The following is a 19666-nucleotide window of genomic DNA, read 5'->3' on the forward strand; positions in this document are numbered from 1 at the left end:
TTTTTAACAAACTAGTTAATCAATCGAATACATTATGTCAAAAAATTGTCAGTGTGGCATTTTTGATTCTTATACTACTCATAAGTACATTCTTCAATGCAATATTGCTGTCACCTGTGAGGGTGGAAATTACTAAAACAATTTGCCGCCATTGATAACAATTCAAAAGAGAATAATTAGAATTATATCCATTATGTATTTATTCGCTCATTACGCTAGTGAGCAGCTGTTTGTCATTCTTGATAATTTGCCATAATGAAAAACTCTATTTACATGGTTGCTTACTATCGTTAGAAACAACACTGCAAATTTTCCTGAATATAATGTAGCTTATGATCTGCGATGTGGCAGGAACTTGACGGAGTTCCTCAGTCAAAGAAATAAGTCTTTCATAAATCTTTTCAACATTTAGCATTTATCAGTAAAATTGTTTAAATCAGTACAATAAACCTTAGAATATGCGTTTAGAAAAGTCTGGAAGTTTACCTCAAGGGACGAAATAATGTTGTATGTTATTATAAGGGTATGTTATATAAGACGGATCTGGACAATCCATCCCCGGAAAAAAGTCCCTGGATAAAAAGACCCTAGGATAAAACATCCCCTATTAAAGTACAAAGCAAAGTAGGACAAAACTCCCTTTTTTCTGTTCTAAGATTTTAACAGAAAATATAATACTAAAATATAAATAAATGTAATAATATTATTCCTGAAAAACATTATCGTTTATTTAATATATTTTGATCTCTGATGATGAAGCGTAATATATTAGACATAATAATGATGAATTCAGTGATGCAGAATAATGTAGAGAGAACTTCCATAGCCCAGTCGGTAGAGACGAACCCTTTTGGTTGGAAAGACCTGAGTTCGAATCCCGTCAAGAACTCGAAGAATCTTTATCAAGGCTTTTCAGCTGGAAGTGAGTTTGTCAGTCCGCCCGGGGACTCTGGTTTTCGTCCCACAACCAAACATACTGGACAGTAGAACACGCGCATTTTACAGACAAAATAATACTTAGGCATAAATTGGGCTTAACCACCTTATCCTTGAATTAGGGTTACGAAATCCAAGGATACTTGGATTTCGTTACCTTAAGCGCCCACAACTTGGAACGTTATGGGCGCTTAAGTGCCTGTTAGAACTGCTAATGATAATGATTGTGAGATTAATACAGAATTAAATTTACTATAGAATTTCCTGTATTTACTATATAGAACTCTTTACTAGAACTAAAACTTACTCAATTTAGAATAATAAATAATATTTACATTGGACTTAATAATAAGTTAATACTGAGTTCTGTCGTGTTTTTTAACCTAAGGAGGTTTCGTCGTACACTCATGATAGGAGAATAAGAATACTAGAATTGTTATACGCGCAGTACACAGCATATTGCTGTATGTTATGTGTACCGTACACTAATCCTGTGCAGCCATTTGAGTTAATGGCGATTCTCGCCTGCATTTATATTTTCTGGTAAGAAATATGGCCTATGACTCTTAACACACACACACACACACACACACACACACACGTTCAGTCACTCCTTTCTAGTCCTTTTTTATTCTTTATTCTGTGTCTCACCCATTTCTGCTTTAGTAAGAAATAACAAAACCCTTATGGCTGAAGTAGCCTGAGTGATTGAATTATGTTTATTTAAAACTTTACGTGGCTGTTCTTGTTGCAGAGGAACACGTGATTGTCAATGAAGGAAAGATTCTTTGGCAGAAATACTTCCAAACTAATAGATGCTCGCTGTGACATCGCGCTTTCTTTCTTACATTCCTTCGGCTCGCGCGATTAGCCTAGTGGCTTTGCACTTCGCAACCATATGCCTGGGGAAGGAGTGTCCTAGGTTCGATTCTCGTCGACGACGTGAGGAGCTTAAGGATCTTCCTCAGCCATAGCCAAGTTAGCCGGTCTTGGGCGTGCACAGTAGGGTTTCTCCCAGTTTATCTGGGGTTTTCCGCAAACAGGCAAACCGGCCCTGTGAACACACACGGATACAGTCAGGAATACTTAAGACAAGCTCTCTAATCATAGGTCTCAATTCTAAGCTCTGCCGGTCCCGAGCCCGGATAAAAATAGGGGGGGGGACTGAGATGATGCCGTGCATCCCCCTAAAGAGGACTCAAGGCCGTTGTATGATCATATGATAATTAATTAAAAAATTATAAAAAAGAGAAATAAGAGTATTCGTCGTTGTTTCAGCTGATTGTAATGAATTGAACGGAATCAAACTCTATCATTCTCTCTATTTCCTTTGAGTGAGCGCATTCCTCATTTACTCGTGCAATGATTATTACGTTCTGATTCCAGCATTTTCGCATGTTCATCAGCTCTACACTCTTCGAATTATAAAAGACTTCTCTTCGTATAAGCAATCACTAAAAATATTGTTAGTGTACAACAGTGACAGACTATGTTCGGTTTCAATAATTAAAGTACCACAACAAATATCCCCATTAAAAAATCAGTTATTTTTCTAGTTAACCGCACAGGTGTTTTCATTATACTGTGCTAACTTCACTTTTATATTTTACGCTGACATTTTAAAGTCGTTTTAAATGTAATTTTTTCAACGTTAAGTTCCCCTCCGAAAACACGAGTCCTTATTTACGTTCAGCGCAACCAGAATCGAGGCCCAACAGTCCTTGCTGAACTTTATGCAAGTGTAGACGATTATCGTAATTTAACATATGACTGTATTTCAAAGCAGGACATCAATAAAAATTCACATTTCTGGTATTCATTTTTGGTAATATTTAGCTGTTCTTAGTTCTTGCCAGCTAAATATTTCATTGAAATATTACTTGACATATTCTAGAACGCTACTAACGAAAATAAGTTAACTATTTTGTTGTTGTTGATGTTGCTCTACAACACTAGAAATGATATATCGTTTGATAAGGCTTTTTATAGCGATTTCAAAAATGTTTTAATAACAGACGTTGGGCCCGTAATAAGAAGTTAATGTTATAATAAATAAATAAATATAAAAATAAATCAGCTAATGCCTTTTATTCCCTTATAGGGAGTAGGCGAGGCCTCTATACCCTATCTAGCTTTTGGAGACTGAGTGGGTAGTTCAATCTCCACCTGTAGCCTATCAGAGATAACTGGTCCATGTCTATCACTAATTATAGCAGCCACCGATGAAGAGGCTGGCAAACAAATGCTGCCATCTCTTGGTATCTAACCCTAACAAGATATATCACTGTCTGAAATAATGTGGGTACTACGGTCGATTTTCTAGAGTTTACGGGATGGAAATCCCGACTTTCCGGGAGGAAAACCTACTTGCTGTACCAGAGATTGCCTAACTCGGGAACCGGTGGAAGAAAGGCTTAGAAAAAGTTTCTCCAGTCGGTGACTAGACTTGAACTTAAGTCAAACTTCGAGCGACCAAGCGCCACTTCCACTTAGCTACACAGGCCTTAAATTAATGTCATAAGTTGACAAAGGTTATAAAATGGCTAATAAAGCAGATTCTTTTTCTGCTATTCATAATATTCGAATGCTCAGAACTATCTAGTTTTGAGCATTCGAAAGCAAGGTTTCCCTCCAGTGTCCGATGTTCACTACAGTGAAAAAATGCTGTAAATTATTTACTACAGAGAAGGAAACATTCAAGTGAACTGCTGATTTAAAATATTTTTTGACTTGATCATCACAAATTATGGTTACGCATTACCATGTGTAGCCATAATTGAATCAAAATTATGATAAATTTCTGACACAATATAGCTATGAATTAAAAATCGCCCAGCTAACTATTGATTTCAATCTATAAAGGATGACAAGCTGGCAAAAAAGTCTGGCTTATATTAGAGATTTCTCGGTTGCAAAGTTTTATTCTAAACAAAAAGTTGACATTTCTCATTCGTGCGATTTAAAATTTCAGTGAAAAAAAATGCTTGCAATTGCGTCATAGTGTAGAATAAATTAAATGAGACATAGTTTACTCTCTTGTCTTCTCGATAATATAAGATATCTATAATAATACTAAGAAGAAGAGGTGAAGAATGAAACAATTAAAAGAGATCAAAGTCACAATTCTCGAAGAAGTTAGACATTCTTCCGCTGATGATTCCTTAAAATGATTGACTTATTAAAGTATATTACTCCAGAACAGTAGTATCCCAGTTTAATAAGTGGTGATGTTCCCCTCTTGAAATACTAAATAAGTTCATGTTACAAGTTAATTATATTATGCAGAAATGTGTTATTCAAGACATTCTTCACTGAAATATTAGCGTAATGATTATTATTTGTTCGTTTTCTGCAGAGAGCGGTGGAACAAGAGAGGATTCAACCACAGAAGAATTCTAGAAAATGTTGCCTTTCTGAAAATCAGAGTTTGCTTCTAGGAAGGGTTGCTGTTCGTGTGAGTAGATACTCGTAGTTTGATATGCTTTATTACGTTCGAGTCCCGCCGAAAGTACAATTTTATTTATTAAATTCTAATAAAGAAAACCAAAATGGACTTTTATTAGTGCAATATAAATGTATTCTATGAAAGAAATCCCTACAAATTCCCGCTCTTCATGTTAAACTCAGAACGCTTGAAGTCATTTAGTGGAATTTGTTATGGAGACATTAGCGGTCTCTGATCTCACTCGTTGCTGAAGATGGTCTACTTACTCATGGAGAAGTAGACCAACTAGAGGTTGGATCTACTTCTCCACAGTGACCTAGTCCATCTTGGGAGAGTGCATATATATTGCATGAATGAATGTGTATGAACAAACGAAGGACATTACAAACAACCATGCCCAAAGTGGGATTCGGACACGCAGTTCTTTGGCTGGAGAGCGGGTACGCTATTCACTCGACCATGCATGCAACAAATAGCTAGCATCAATTTCAACGGAGAGCAAGGAGTGTTACGAAATGTACCAACGCTTATTGATCTCAATTCGTATTAAAATTAGTTTATTTTGCAACAGATTGGTGAGAGATATCATTTGGACAAAAATTGCGACTACTTGTGATTTTATTTTACAAGTGATTTATTTAATTATTTTATATCAGTTCTATACACGAAAGGTCCCTGCCAAGAGATATGACACAGCAATCTCATGTAAGGGGCTAGAAAGAAGAGAGGAATTTGAATTTGGCGAGGAAAACAGTATGGTGAAGACTGTTTCAAAGAACAGTGGTATAGAGAATGAAAACGAAAGATGAGACGTTGGTTCAACTAGGTTCAACTCGAATTGTATAAGAGTGTTGATATTTGTTACCATGTTAATCTTTTACCAATTTTTTACTAATTTTACTAATAATTTGTTTCTTTCCTGCCTGAAGAAGTCAATGTCATTTAGCACGAAATGAGCCTTGTTAATAATCGACATTATAAGATATTTTGTATTTCCTAATTCCAACTTCACTCACACATAAGTTTACAAACACGCAATTTTACTTGACCATTTCATTACAACTTGTCAGGGTTACTTTTTAAAACTTAAGTACTGCATTTATAAAGCCGACATATTAACAGGAATTCATATCTATCTTCATCAAGTTATTTCTTTTATAGTTAGAGGTTTTGGTAGTTCAAGAAATGACAGTTAAAGCATTGTTTTCTTAAATAGAAGGCGAATATACCAGAGTACATATGGAAATTAAATAACCGAGTTAGGGGATGAGAATTCCTAATTGAGTTATTTCCTTTTATTTATGTATTTTATTTATTGATTGATTTATTGACTGTTATATATTTTGTGTCCTCAGCACAAGTATTTTAGTGAACCATTAAACGAATTACTTGAGGCCCTCAACGAATTCTTATTTCATACCAGAATAGCTATCTTTTATCTTCCTCTGCAATCACTCTTTGCATACGCTTTTCATCGGAGGCTAATATATCTGAAATTGAAAACCGATTGACTTCCCATCGAGTGTTCTTGTACAGTGATATTTCATTGTGTTACAACCGCTATTAATTTTTTAAAAATGAGTTTTCGTTTTTTATTTTTTCAAGAAAAATCATCTTTCTGAATGAAGTTCAGAAAACATTTGCCAAGCAAAAACAAATAACTGAATATACAAATCAAATACAACTTTTTTATGTTTGTTAATTGCTTCGCAAATGTGACTAGCTTAAATTTTAGAACATGAACTAACCTTTTCGAGGAGAGGTATTTCAATGAGTCCTCTGCGGTTGGATTGTTAACATCCGAATTGCTTTGCGACGGACTGTCCTAGCGCATTTGTTATTCCTGCCTGATTTCTGACGGAGAATCTGATAAGATTCTAAAACTTTTCAGAACTGAATGACAGCCATCAGCGCACTGAATATATGAAATGCTACATGAGAGTCCACTTTCAGTCTTGCTATCTTGAGACGACGTATCTCAGATGCAGCAGTTCTGCTTTTCGAGAAATACTAGCAAATATTTCGTTTAAATAAATCACCTAAAGATGTTCATATTTAAAGCCTCTCTAAACATCTTTACGTCATTTTTTAATTTCGCTCCATTTCAATTATTTTTCGTATCACTTCATTCATTCTTCGGTACCGACCATATTTTGACTTTCATTGATGTTAACTTACAGTGATATCGAATTTTTATAGAAATACCTCTCAAATTCTGTGAGAGGTGCATGAAAGCAGCGTGAAAAGTACTCCTGTAAAAATTCGTTTATTCATCGTCGCTCGAAAATACCTTTTAGATATTTTTATTTATGCAATAATTATTCTTTAATAATAATTATTATATTAATCATCATACTGACATTCTAATTTAGAGTTATTTTAATTTTTCATATTTCCTCTTCCCGCTGTTCATTCCATAAACATTGTGATCATTTCTAAGTATTAAAAATAACAGCTGAAAGAGGCACCTTTTGAATATGAACGAAAGAGAACTAAGAAAACAAAGTCCAAGGAAATTTTCAGTCATGACGCCCAACCGCATAGCACCAGAACAAGACTTGCAACAAATATTTTGACGATAAAACATACGACCCTGACTCGATAGAAGAGACCAGATAACGTGCTGAAAGACATTTTTGAAGGACAGATAACAACAGAAAAATAAACAAAAATGCAAATCCTAAGGATGTGATGGATAGCACAGTGCAGTTTCCAATACGGAAGAGGAAATATATTTACTTGCAACGCCAGCGTCCCTCTCACATTCTAATCAAGTATGGTAAGTCTTGCGTTTCCGTATGTTGAAATAAAAGAAATCGCTGAAAAAATCTTGATATAATGTTGATATAACTTTCATTGTGTCAATTTTTGACAGCATTCAGTTCCATTAGTTGTTTTTTCCCCGTTCCACATAATTTACTTTGATTACTCGTTTAAATAGATCCTCCTATTTAAAGTTTTATGCTAATTTAAAATATGTTTAACAGAAGCAAACCATATTTTATCAGTAAACGTTTAATGTATATGAAAATTACTGTATTTTCGGCAGTGAATGAATTAATAAATCTGATAGTCACCGTACCAGATTAAGCCATCTACGGTTATTTATTTATCGTATAAGAAGTATAGAAATAGTGAAGAACCAGGATAAATTTGCGTTTATCGGTGGGGAAAAAAACTTATTTCTCCACACAAGCAATACGAACAAAGATAGACGTTAAAGCAAGGGAGCGGATTTAGGTATCCATGAAAGAATTAGCTTGACAACATTTATTTGAATATCGATAAGGGGAGTGTAAGAAGTTCTTTTCCATATACTAATGTACATTAATCAGCAGCTAAATATGGAAGAGCAAGTGATGACATGAGTAATGGAAAGGGATACATCCACAAGGTGTTTCGATCAATTTATTTATAATTTAGTTATTAAACCACATTTTGATTTTGATTACAGATGCAATCAAGGGTTACAACTAGAAAGCATGAACAGAATTCATTTTCAATTTTTTTTTTTTTTTTTACAAAACAATTAATATTCAGCACTTTGGAGATATGTTTAATATTCATGTGATTAACAGGAAAGTTAGAGTTCAAGCTCTGAAAATAAAACGCTTCGTGATATGTATCGTCCTCAACATAAATACACTTGCTGTTTATAGTATTACACTGACAAAGTTATTAAATAGGATTTGGAGAGAACTGATCTTTGTGAGACCTATAAAGGAGATACCAACGCTAGGTTGTTTTGAAACACCACCGGACTATTAACAGATATAATCGAGATCTGTTTACGACAGTTGTTCAATGCAGAAAGTCTGCTCATTCAGTGTTCAGGAGGTATCACTGTTCCAACCTGTCATACTGCCTGACTTTTTAAAGAGTGTTTTTATTTATTTATTTATTTATTTATTGAGATTTCACATTCGCTGAAGAATTTTAGTTTTGATTCACATATGCTTTTGAGTTGTAACTGTAGGAACCTACCAAAATCTTCTAATTGGATCAACGTATTTTGGAAGGACATGGTCTAATAGCATAGCGGATGATGTCCTGATAAGAGGCATTCGTTGTCTGAGGTAATCGAAGTGTCTGCTGTGGTCTTGTTCCTGTAGTTTTCTTCTATTTATGTTGTTTCGGTCCTCATTTCGTCATTCATATTGTCCCTAAAGGGCTTATGACACATCAGTGTAAAACGGTTGTTCAATCGAAAGTGCTGTGAATGGACAGAAAGTTAAGGAGAAAGAAGAAGCATGATAACAATGGATTTGAAAAGCTATAGATGTGCAGCTTCAAGTCTTTTCAATGCATTGAGGACATAGGAGAATTGCCAATGCCAGTTCTGATGAAGAATGCCCATGAGAATATTTTTAGAAACCCCAAAGGCAGGAACTAAATGTATGCGTAGAGAAGAGAGTAAATTCATTAGCGATGGTTACTAATCATCTAATTGCTCTCTCTCCTGCATTTAATCGAGCAGTTCGAGAGCTTCAGAGCCCCTCTTCAAATATCAGAACAATATTCAATACGTGGACGGATTTATGATTTCGATATTGTTTACAGATGTTGGGGAAAAAACCTAAATGTTAATTAAGCGATATTTGACCTAAATGTATGGAAAGAAAGATATTGGAGGTGAGATTTAATCAGAAGTCAGATGTTGTCCAAAGATTGAAGAGTGATCAAAAGTAAGACTGAAAACAAAGTGGCCTTTGATATCTTTATAAATACATTATAATAGGAAGCAGGATGGGTGGTCATAAACCAGTCTGTTTCCAACCAATCAGACTGTACGGTTGGCCGAAATCAGTCAGATTGCAACAGTATCCAAGTCTGGGGATTGTTCTCAAGAACATCACTAGGTCATCTCATTCCAATGAAAACACCTACAACGCTCGTGCCTGAAAATTTGATTCAGACCAGCGATTTCCCCAGATGGTGACAATGTGGCTAGATGGAGCTGGATATTTTCAGCAAGATAATTTCCTTTTCATAAGGCTCGAATTTGAAAAGTATATCTAAGCATTTCATTATGTGTGCGTTACTGGCATTTAATTCTCCTGATGTAAATTCCATCGAACATTTATGGAGTGGAACGCAACATGTTTAACCTAGTGCCTCCATCGGTCGCTAAGCTCGTGGACGGTATTCTGTCTAGTTTTGTTCGGAATACCTCAGGACACCTTCCGTGGTCTAGTGGAGTTAATGCCAAGATGGGTCGCAAGTCGCCACACGCACTACTAGGTAGGTGATCATAGTGTTTTGGCTCATGATGTATTATTCATAAACATTTAGTCAAAGTAAAATCCCCAATATTAAGTCACGGCAGATTAACTCTGTCTTTTCATGATGTGACAAATTTATTTCACATCCAAGAAAACATTTTGATGTTACCCCCCCCTCCCCGCATCAACCTTACCTCGCAACCTCCGGAATGCTCTTGAATTTCTTTATATGGAAACATCTTAAATGTTTTTAATGACAGTGTTCAACTTAAGGAAATCTAGTGCATTAATATTGTCGTTTTGATTCGTTGTTTGTTTTCGTACTTCCCACCATGAATTTCTTCAACTATGTGTCTATATATGACGTTACACTTAAGAAACACACCTACATAAATGACGGATTTCCACAAGATCTACGAGACGTATTTGAACTAGGTCTGAATGATTGCTTCAGTAGATAGCTTATAACTCAATTACTGCAGCTTTGGATTCTGAAAGCCTTTAGTAGCTCACTAGGAAGCTGTCTAGAATAAGAACTGAAGATAAGGCCACAGAACTGAAGAAAAACCCGTCCAGAATTAGAAATGGGGGGGAAAAGATGAAATTTGCAGACAAATTGTAGAAGTACACCTCGTATCACCACTAATTATGTTTTAGTGAAGTGCTTACTTATCTTATATTTTACTTATCTGGCCGAGTCCTACATTCGGGCAGGACTCGGACAAACTGCATGATGTTCATAAATTTTTGCAAAGAATTGTTTCATTCAAACACATTTGTTTATAAATTTGTTTATATTTAGATACCGCACTGTAGATACTAAACTTCGTACATGCATTTTACTTACTCATTTATCTTCTTATAACTATTTATTAACACATTTAATATGCATATGCGCAACATTTTGTGCGAACGTTTTATCTTATTCACTAATTTATCTCCTTATAACTATTTAGTTATAATACCATGCATAATGTTGTCACCTGTGTCATGGAGCAGCATGACCTTTGCTGTCCTTACACGATAAAGCTACAAATCAATCAGCCCCTCCAAAAGGAATGGCTATGTATGTATGTATGCTATTACGTATTACACAAGAAAATGTTTCATCTGCAAAACAGGGCTCCCAGCCATCCTTGGTATTAATTGCACTATGTGACTATATCATCGTAACACAAAAAGTTTGATGAAATTGCATGTTGTCTCAGAATTTTGTAACAACCGCTTAAAATAAGGTCAAATATCCTGTTAATCACAAACATCCATGCCGTGGGCATGGATGTTTGTGATTGTCCTTGGAAATACGAGTGGTGGTGGGCGGCGGTAGATGGCGTCGGTGTAGTTGCGATCAGTTGGTGGATTGAGTGGCGGAGACAGAGCTGTAGAGCAGGTGCCCTCCCTCGATGAGTCTTTGGACTCCCTGGAGGTGTCTAATAATAATAATCTAGAGGGAAATACTACGTACTCAATAAAATACTTTTATTAATCATTCGGTTTGTACAAAGGGTTACAAATTTCAGAAATATGTGAACACAGAAATAATTCCAGTTTTTTTTTACTGAAATTTTCTGTACGAACGTTTTCGAAGAACAGATGAGAATTTTTTTTTCCTTAATTCAACTGCTTTAAATAAGCATTAAATAGCCAGCAGTCGTAAATTGGAGTCAATCTATTCTTCGTAGAACTCCAATGTTGCCATCAAGTATCACAGTGTCTCCTAAAAAAGAAAGACAGTGAAAAAAAGAAATGTTATTACAGTATAACAACAGTGGAAAAACAGTTAAAGTATGCCAATTAGAAAGTGAAAAATGTAACAAATCCCTTCAGTCAAATTAGCTATTTACTAACAACGGTCTTCGGAATTAGACTGTAGTTCTCATTTCATATCTTTATATGATACAATTGAATGCAGGATAACTTTGAATACTTTAATTTACCAATTGATAATATTTTACATATGGAAAGCATAAAGATCAAATGAACAATAGCTATGCTTTAAATGCGCCGTTTACGAGTAGAGAAGCACAAACGGTTTATGCTTCGTGGTGAGATCAGATTACCATTGGCAATTATTATCATTGGCAATTCAAATTATGCGAAACACGCATTATTTAAATTTTCATACGATTTTTAAATACAGGAATATAATACGTACAAAAATCTGAAAAAAGTAAACACTTGGGAAATTGTTATTTTTCTGGATTGAACCAAAGGCTGAAATAACTCGCTTGACTTATTGGTACACGGGTAGAAAACGAGACGTTCAGTAAATTGTGAACACTGTTTCCCATTGTAAATATCGGCAAAACAGTTATAAATTATTTATAGAAAATTATATTTTAAAACATGTCTATATCGGTGTCCTAAACACGTCCGTTTATAAGTCAGGCAAAGCAAATGAAACTCAGAAAACAGAAAAAAAAAAGAAACTCGTGACAAATGACAACGTTCAGTTGCATTGGTTGACACAATAACCAATCAAAGTCACTAACGACTTAAGGCTGCTATTGTCTCAGCCTGCCTGGCCTTCTGGATTATCAAAACCAATAGAACGTTAAGCATTTGACCCGCTGCGCCATCTTTTAATAGGGTTAAAAAGTTTCCGTATTTCTGACCGCATGTATGTATATGCATGGATTAAAATTAGTCTTTGAAACATGCAGAGCGTTTAAATAAAACAATTTAATAATAAATAAGACAAAAAAATTAAATTGTATTTTACAGATTCCAAAAGAAAGAGGCATAATCAGATTCGCTTCCAAGCAGAAGCATAAAACACACATTTTTATTACAGATAAGAAAATAGAAACTTGTTCTCATGAAAAAGTACGTTACAGCCGTCTGGAATCATCGACAAATGACTTTGCAGCTTTAATCACGTTTTTATTTATTTATTTATTTTCATTGAAGGTATGTTATCCAGGAAGCCTTTTGTCCTTTTGCTCACTCTAGCTAATAAAGTCTGCATTAATTGCTCATTTTATGCAGGAATGAACTTCACATTAGTAATTAAATTTATGTTGATTTTAAACTTACCAGAACGGAACACATCTGTAGCCCCATGCAGTCCCACTATGCAGGGTATTCCACATTCACGAGCTACAACTGCTCCTGCAATTTATGGAATGATAAAATAAAGTCAGGAGGAGAAAAAAATAAACAAAGTCAGATATCACATAAAATAAATTCTTTCATTAATCGCGTAACCCAATATTTAAAGGAAATAAAATGTTCTATTTGAAATCCTTTAAGGACAACAGAGAAACAATATTTTATAAGCTTAAAGTTACTTAAAGATAAAACTGACTTCAGTGCTATAACAGTGGAAACTCAAGTCTTCTCTCTGAAAAATCAGATGTGTTAATTACGATGAAGTTTGAAACAAATATATTTCAGATGTTGGGCTTTTTTTCCTTGTTGCAGCAGTTATCAGCAGCAACTTACGACTTAAGCATACTGTCAGCTGAAGAAATCTTTAAATGGAAATTTATAAAACGTTTATGATTTCTTCACCTAAAACTAGTCAACCATTATCCATGATATCGAGCTTTTTCATAGTCAATCAATACATGCTTGTAAGCCAGCAGTAAGAACTGAATTAAATAAGAAAGTGTAAGATAAGGGTGCCCCTCTATCTCCAACTTATTTGTTATCTATATGAATCACAACGTGAAGTAAAATAGCATTAAATGTGATATAGAAATTGAATTTATTCAACTCAGATTTTGCATGAAAATCAGCAAAAAAACAAGAGAATAGAGTTGACCCTTCAATTAAGCGGGGGTTAGGGACACCGATCCCCGCGTTGTTCGAAAATCCGCATATAACTTTTGATTCCTGAAAACTTCAACTACTAATAGCTTAATGTTGACCGGAAGTCTTACCGATAACATGAAGAGTCAGTTAGCACATATTTTGTGTGGTATGTATGCAGTGGCGGATTTAGGCACAGGCGGAGGAGGCGGCCGCCTCGGGCTCCGCAAGGCTAGGGAACCCCAGCCCGCACTATATATATATATATATATATATATATATATATATATATATATATATATATATATATATATATATATATATATATATATATATATATATATATATATATATATTTTTTTTTAGTAAAATTTGAAATTCACATATTAAAACAACAAATTTCATTAAATTCAATGCAGCCAGAAAGGAATTATCATTTAGTTGTTTTCTTTGTCAATAAACGCAGACCAGTTTACTGTGTGTGTGTGTGTATGTAGGGGGTGAAAATGTCAATCCATCTTTGAAACTCAAAACTATATTATAGACACATACGCATTAGTGGATTATATACAATAAATTGTTCAGAATTGAATATTTCCATCATTTTCTCAAGTACCATTGATTCTATAATAAAAAATTCATGCAGGAAATCAAAATGCTTGAAACTAAAACTGAAATGGCAAATTTAAAGAGATCTTAAATGCCCAATTTTTATATCAGTCTGAAACATTTTGCCAATAAAAATTATTTGATTGAATCATGTGGATATTCTAGATAGAAAAATCTGACTCTTGTCCCTCTTAACCACACACACACACAAACTTTTCAGAATTTTATAGTGATCTCTCGTATCATCCTGCTTTATACTGTTTACCAGTGTCTACAGCCCACGTACTCTCAATTTATCCTCATAATCTACACTCTATAATTCCAATATCATCATTGTTAGTTTTCTTTGCAATCTTTCCACAGCTTTATCCCCTGCAAACCCAGAAGAACAAGTCTGCACAGAGTAATATTAAAGTAATATTACAGGGCCCTATTACAACCAGCTGTGTTGTAATAGGGCTTTGTAAAGAGGCAAAATTACTTCCTTATTTAGACTATTCATATTTAATCTTTATATACTTAAATAAACATAAAAACTTATTCTGATTGTAAGACCATCGGTTTAATACACATATGTACAAGAACGTCGACTAGTTTCACTAGCATGCTGTTTAGCTTTGTCAAGACTAAAAAGGTGAAAGAAAATAATAAATGCAAAAAAACGAAAGAATACAGTAAACCGTTAACAACGGTTAGGCAACCAAATTTGACAGCTCTCGTATGCATGAAACGAGATGCTTCAGTCATTAATGTGAATATACGTTACATAGTTTTTGGCGTACTGTAGTTCTGCTATACTTAATGAATTAATCAGATTTTTCCATGTATCTTTCAATACTGCTCCTTGATTTCTGTTCAGGTTATTACCTGTTCGTAGGATCACTGCTGCTTCTTTGAAAATTCGGCACCTGTAATCGTCTTCTATATATGGCATTGAGCTGTTTTCCCAGCCTATTTCGTCGTTAGAAGTTGAGAAGTGATGCGCTAAACCTGAGGTATCTGACCTTTTGTGACTTACATTTCCAACGTGTTCTTTCTGTCTAATTTCCAGGCTTCTTGAAGTTTGGCCTATGTAGGAAAGTCCACAAGCAAGGTATTCTATAAACTCCTGCATAAAAAAGGAACGCTGTCTCTAGGGGATCTTAAAAACTGTCTGATGGTTGCAGTCGGTCTAAACAGAACTCTGATGTTGTAAGACTTCAACATTCTAGCAATTTTAGTGGATACTGAACCAGCATAGGCGATGACAATGGATGAAACGTACTGAGTTGCTATCCTTTGTTGATGGAGGTTATTTTTATAAAGCAATTTGTTGATTATTTTCAGTGGATATCCATTTTGAGAAAGCGATTTCGATATTTGAGAAAGTTCTATATGCACATCTTGTTCGTCTGTGACTATGTTTTGGGCTCTATTTCATAACATATGGATGATGCTGTATTTTTGTGTATGATGATGATTGGAAGTTATCAATATCAAACTCTATCAACTGAAGCTATTTGGGTGTATTTAAGTATATTTCGTTATATGGCACATAATTTAACGCAGAGATTGTTAAAGAACATAGCAATACATAGTATAGTGCATTATACGGTGTTTCGACATTATCTCGTTAGAGGATGCTGAAATCGAACTAATGTTGAAGTTTTTAATAATTTGCATATCACCCCATTAAGTTCTTATTAGCAAAGTTTGATATGTAGCACTGCCCTATGCCTATAGAAAAAGTTTCGAATCGAAATAAGCATTTCCCAGCAAGTTACAGCCGATGTGTGCTGAAATGGGAAAATCAAGCTGTTTTTGAAGAGAAAACACGAAAAAATACAACTTTTGCAAAAGTGCACAAAAACGTTATTTTCTTGTTTTTAACATACAAACGCTATCAGTTGAAGCTATTTGCGTGTACTTAAGCATATTTCGTTATATGGCACATAAATTAACGCAGAGATTGTTAAAATTTGAACGAATCAGCAATTTTCATTCCATGTTCCGCTGACACACTTTACATTATTGGAAACTGCTGCAGAAGCTTTTTCAAACACTGTTTAATATTTCGATTTCGTACAGAACGTATATAATTTTTTTTCTAAATCTACGCAACGATAGAATTTACTTATAGAAGTTTTGCCGATACAAATTTCAAACAAACATTAAAAGAATCAGCGACACAAGATGGTCATCACGAGCTGATGCCGTATTATCTACTTTGCGTTTAAATTATAAACACATTAAAACTGTTCTTATTAAAATCGGCGAAAATGAACTTGAAAAAACAGATAATAGATTGCAAGCAAAACATTGTCAAAATATTTCGATAAATACGAAATTGCAGTGTTAACATTATTATGAGATAGATTATTGCAAAGAATAAATAACACAAGTCTTTCGCTTCAAGAAGTTCAAACACATTTGTTGCAATACGTAAAACTTTTAAAATCTTTGCATAATTTTATAATGGATGTACGAAATGATTGTGAAACCATAGAACGACAAGCAAATCTATTAACTGATGAAACAAATTATGAAATAAACCGGATAAAGAAACAAAAAATACTTTTTGATGAATTAAATACAGCATCAAATAACACGAAGGAGACAATTCTAACAGGTCGCAAATTGTTCATCGTAGAAACTCAAAATATGATTTGTGATAGATTTGAGTACCGAAATTTCCACCAAAATTAATATATATTCTATTGTGCTAAGTCATTTTCAATTATTTTTTGATCACGATATGAGTAAAGACGACATAAACGATTGCTTTTCTAAATTAGAATATATATATATATATATATATATATAAGAATGATACTGAAATTAGCTATTTCAATGACGAAGAACACGATTTCTTAAAATACACAAAAGAAGAAAAAATCAGATGTCCATTTCAAATGTACAAAACAATCATTAACGGATTGCAATCAACTTTTACAAATGTAGAAACAATATTAAATTTTTTTAACAATGCCTATTTGTAATGCTTCTGCAGAAAGATCTTTTTCCGTCCTTAAGCGTGTCAAGAATTATTTAAGAAATTCATTGGGGAAAGATCGACTATCAAATTTGTCATTAGCGTTTATTGAAAAGTTTGTATTACAAGAATTAGTATTTGATTTATTAATTGACAAATTTGCTGCTGCAAAAAGTAGAAAAGTGAAAGTATAATTTCATAAAATACTTATGTACAAAATACAGACTGTACCTGAATGTGATTATAATATTATCGAATTATAGGAACAATGTGTAATATGCAATTAAAGTTGCCTACCTATTTTCATATTTATATGTATACGAAACATTTTATAATTTTTGTTGTGAAGTAATTATTGTTATGTATGTATGTGTATACATTGTGCAATTATACATAAAATATTTTTTAAAAAATTAAATTAATTGTTTGTAACATAATAATTTAAAGGGCCCCGAAAATCGCAAACACTTCGGGCCCCTTAATGCCTAAATCCGCCACTGTATGTATATAGAGAAAAGAAAATGTTATTAAAGAAAATCATAAGGAAGTGAAAATATATTTACAGTACTGTACTGTATTTATCGATACCGTAAGCTTACGTCGTCTGTTTACAAGATGAATCGTATGTCTGTCAGTACTTACCCCAATATTGTCTTAATAGGTACAAAACACTGTAGACGTCATACGTGTTACCAATACTACACATCAAAAATGAAATGATAACGTGAAAAAGAAAGTATTCTTATTTATAGTTTGAAGGGGACCAATCGTTCGATGCTGTTGGCACACTCTCCCACGATGAGTCTTTGGACTCCCTGGAGGTGTCAAATAATAATAAGAATTTTTTTTTTTATTGTTCTTTCAAATATTTACATATGTACAATGGTCATCTATTCAGTATATTATTTTACAAGGTTCAGCACTTAGTGATACACTAAGATGATAACAGTTTTTTTTATATAACAATCATAATAATAATTTACAATTATATTGTTCGGAGTTACATAAGTTGTATAATATTACAAGTTGTGGTTTACTATTTTTTTTTCAAGTTTGAAAAGGTGTGATTATACAACAGTATTTACACATATGCAATCTGAATATTATGTGTCCTTATTTTCACAAACATACGGTGTAAACTCATGATTTACATTTAAAATATTTTTTTTTTACATTGCATACATTTGTTACAGTTATTATATACATTACATTCATTTGTTTACATATGATACATTGCTTACATTTGTTTACGTGTGATATTTACATTACGTACATTGGTTTACATATAATACATACATTGGTTTTCTTGTGATACGTACATTACAAGTATTTGGTTACATATGATACATCTTGGATGAGAACTAATTTTTTTTTTTTTCATCCTCGAAGCTTAAATGTAAGCTTATCTGAGGATGACACCAATTGGTTATTATGTATTTTTTTTTTTTTTTTTTTTTTTTTGCTGTGTTAGGATGCTACGGAATCTATGACTGAGAAATTCGCGCGCGCGTACTCACACGCACACGCACACTTGCGCGCACCCCTCCCACACACACACACAATAAATTGGAATGTACTGATGCGTCGCTGAACTGGAAGCCTGAACGAATATATTGTGTTTCATTAAGTTTGTATGGTATTTTGGGTGCGTGTTTCTTGTTCGTAGTATGTCCTTAGAGCTCTTTTCAGGCTATTGTAGTTTGTAAGGTTTCTGTATTCAAAAGTAATTTGTTTATCATGTCTGGGATGTAGAAGTTTCGCGTGGCCTTTCCGTAGTGATTATTGTATTTATATGTGATATAATTAGTAGTCTGAGGTCTTGTTATAAGGTATGTATTTCCTGTAGTTGGCATCGAAATAATGTTTTAGCAAGGCTGCATAGTGGCATAAATGTTTTGCTGTCAGTATTTTGTGTTCTGCCATTGCAATGTTTATAAGGTCGTGATTTTCTCTTTGTTACCAAAAGATCAGTTCTGTCATTTTGTACTGTAGCGATATTAGTCTATTTAATTTGTAGGGTGCACAGAAAGCATACGTTGTTATAGCGTATCTTAGTATATTTTGGCATAGTGCTTTGTATATTAGTGTTTTTAGGCGTATGGGAACTATGTCTTTTAATCTGTAGAGTTTGCCACTTATTGTTCGGAGTTTGTTGTGTAGATGTTTTATATGACTATTCCAGTTCATATCTGCATCGAGGTAAATTCCAAGGTATCGTATTGTTTCAACCTGAGTGATTGTAGTGGTTTTGCTGTTCTGTGTGTTTTTTGTGTTGGAAAGTGGATGTTGGATGGTTATATATTTGTTATCAACTGGTCGAGTCAGTGGATTTCTGAATATCATTAATTTTGTCTTTTCTGAGTTTAGGTGTATGGAGTTTTTCGTGAGCCAGTCTATGATCAGATTTATGTCATGTTGCATATTTGTTTGGGCTATGCTTGCGTTATTATGGATGGATATTATTGCTGTATCGTCTGCGTATTGGAATATCTTACCTTTGAGTGGTAATTGATTAATATCGTGCGTGTAAATGTTGAATAGAGTTGGGGAGAGTACAGCTCCCTGTGGCACTGCACAGGTTACTAGTAGCTCTCTGCTTCGGTTTGATCCGATATGTGTGATATGCTTTCTATTTTGGAGGTAGTTTGTAAACCACCTGTGAAGAGGCCCGTCTCTTCCAACATGCCTCAGCTTTTCTAACAAGGTTTGATGTGTGAGTGTATCGAATGC

At 34.0% G+C, this 19666-nt stretch overlaps 1 protein-coding gene across 1 annotated transcript in view; it reads right to left on the minus strand.

The window, feature by feature from the left end:
• Positions 1 to 11065: 11065 nt before the first annotated feature.
• Positions 11066 to 19666, minus strand: part of LOC150092879 (uncharacterized) — a 124644-nt gene continuing 116043 nt past the window's right edge. Inside the window, exons 39-40 of the mRNA XM_090414147.1 lie at positions 12640 to 12714; positions 11066 to 11320 (exon numbers count right to left, since the gene is read on the minus strand). Of these exons, the coding sequence (XP_090270273.1) occupies positions 11268 to 11320; positions 12640 to 12714 (128 nt within the window). The 3' untranslated portion in view covers positions 11066 to 11267. The remainder of the gene's footprint in view (positions 11321 to 12639; positions 12715 to 19666) is intronic.

This window comes from Typopeltis vanoorti, chromosome 24 (genome assembly GCF_054136105.1).
Source record: "Typopeltis vanoorti isolate ZY-2024b chromosome 24, IOZ_Tvanoo_1.0, whole genome shotgun sequence".
Lineage (NCBI taxonomy): Eukaryota > Metazoa > Arthropoda > Arachnida > Uropygi > Thelyphonidae > Typopeltis > Typopeltis vanoorti.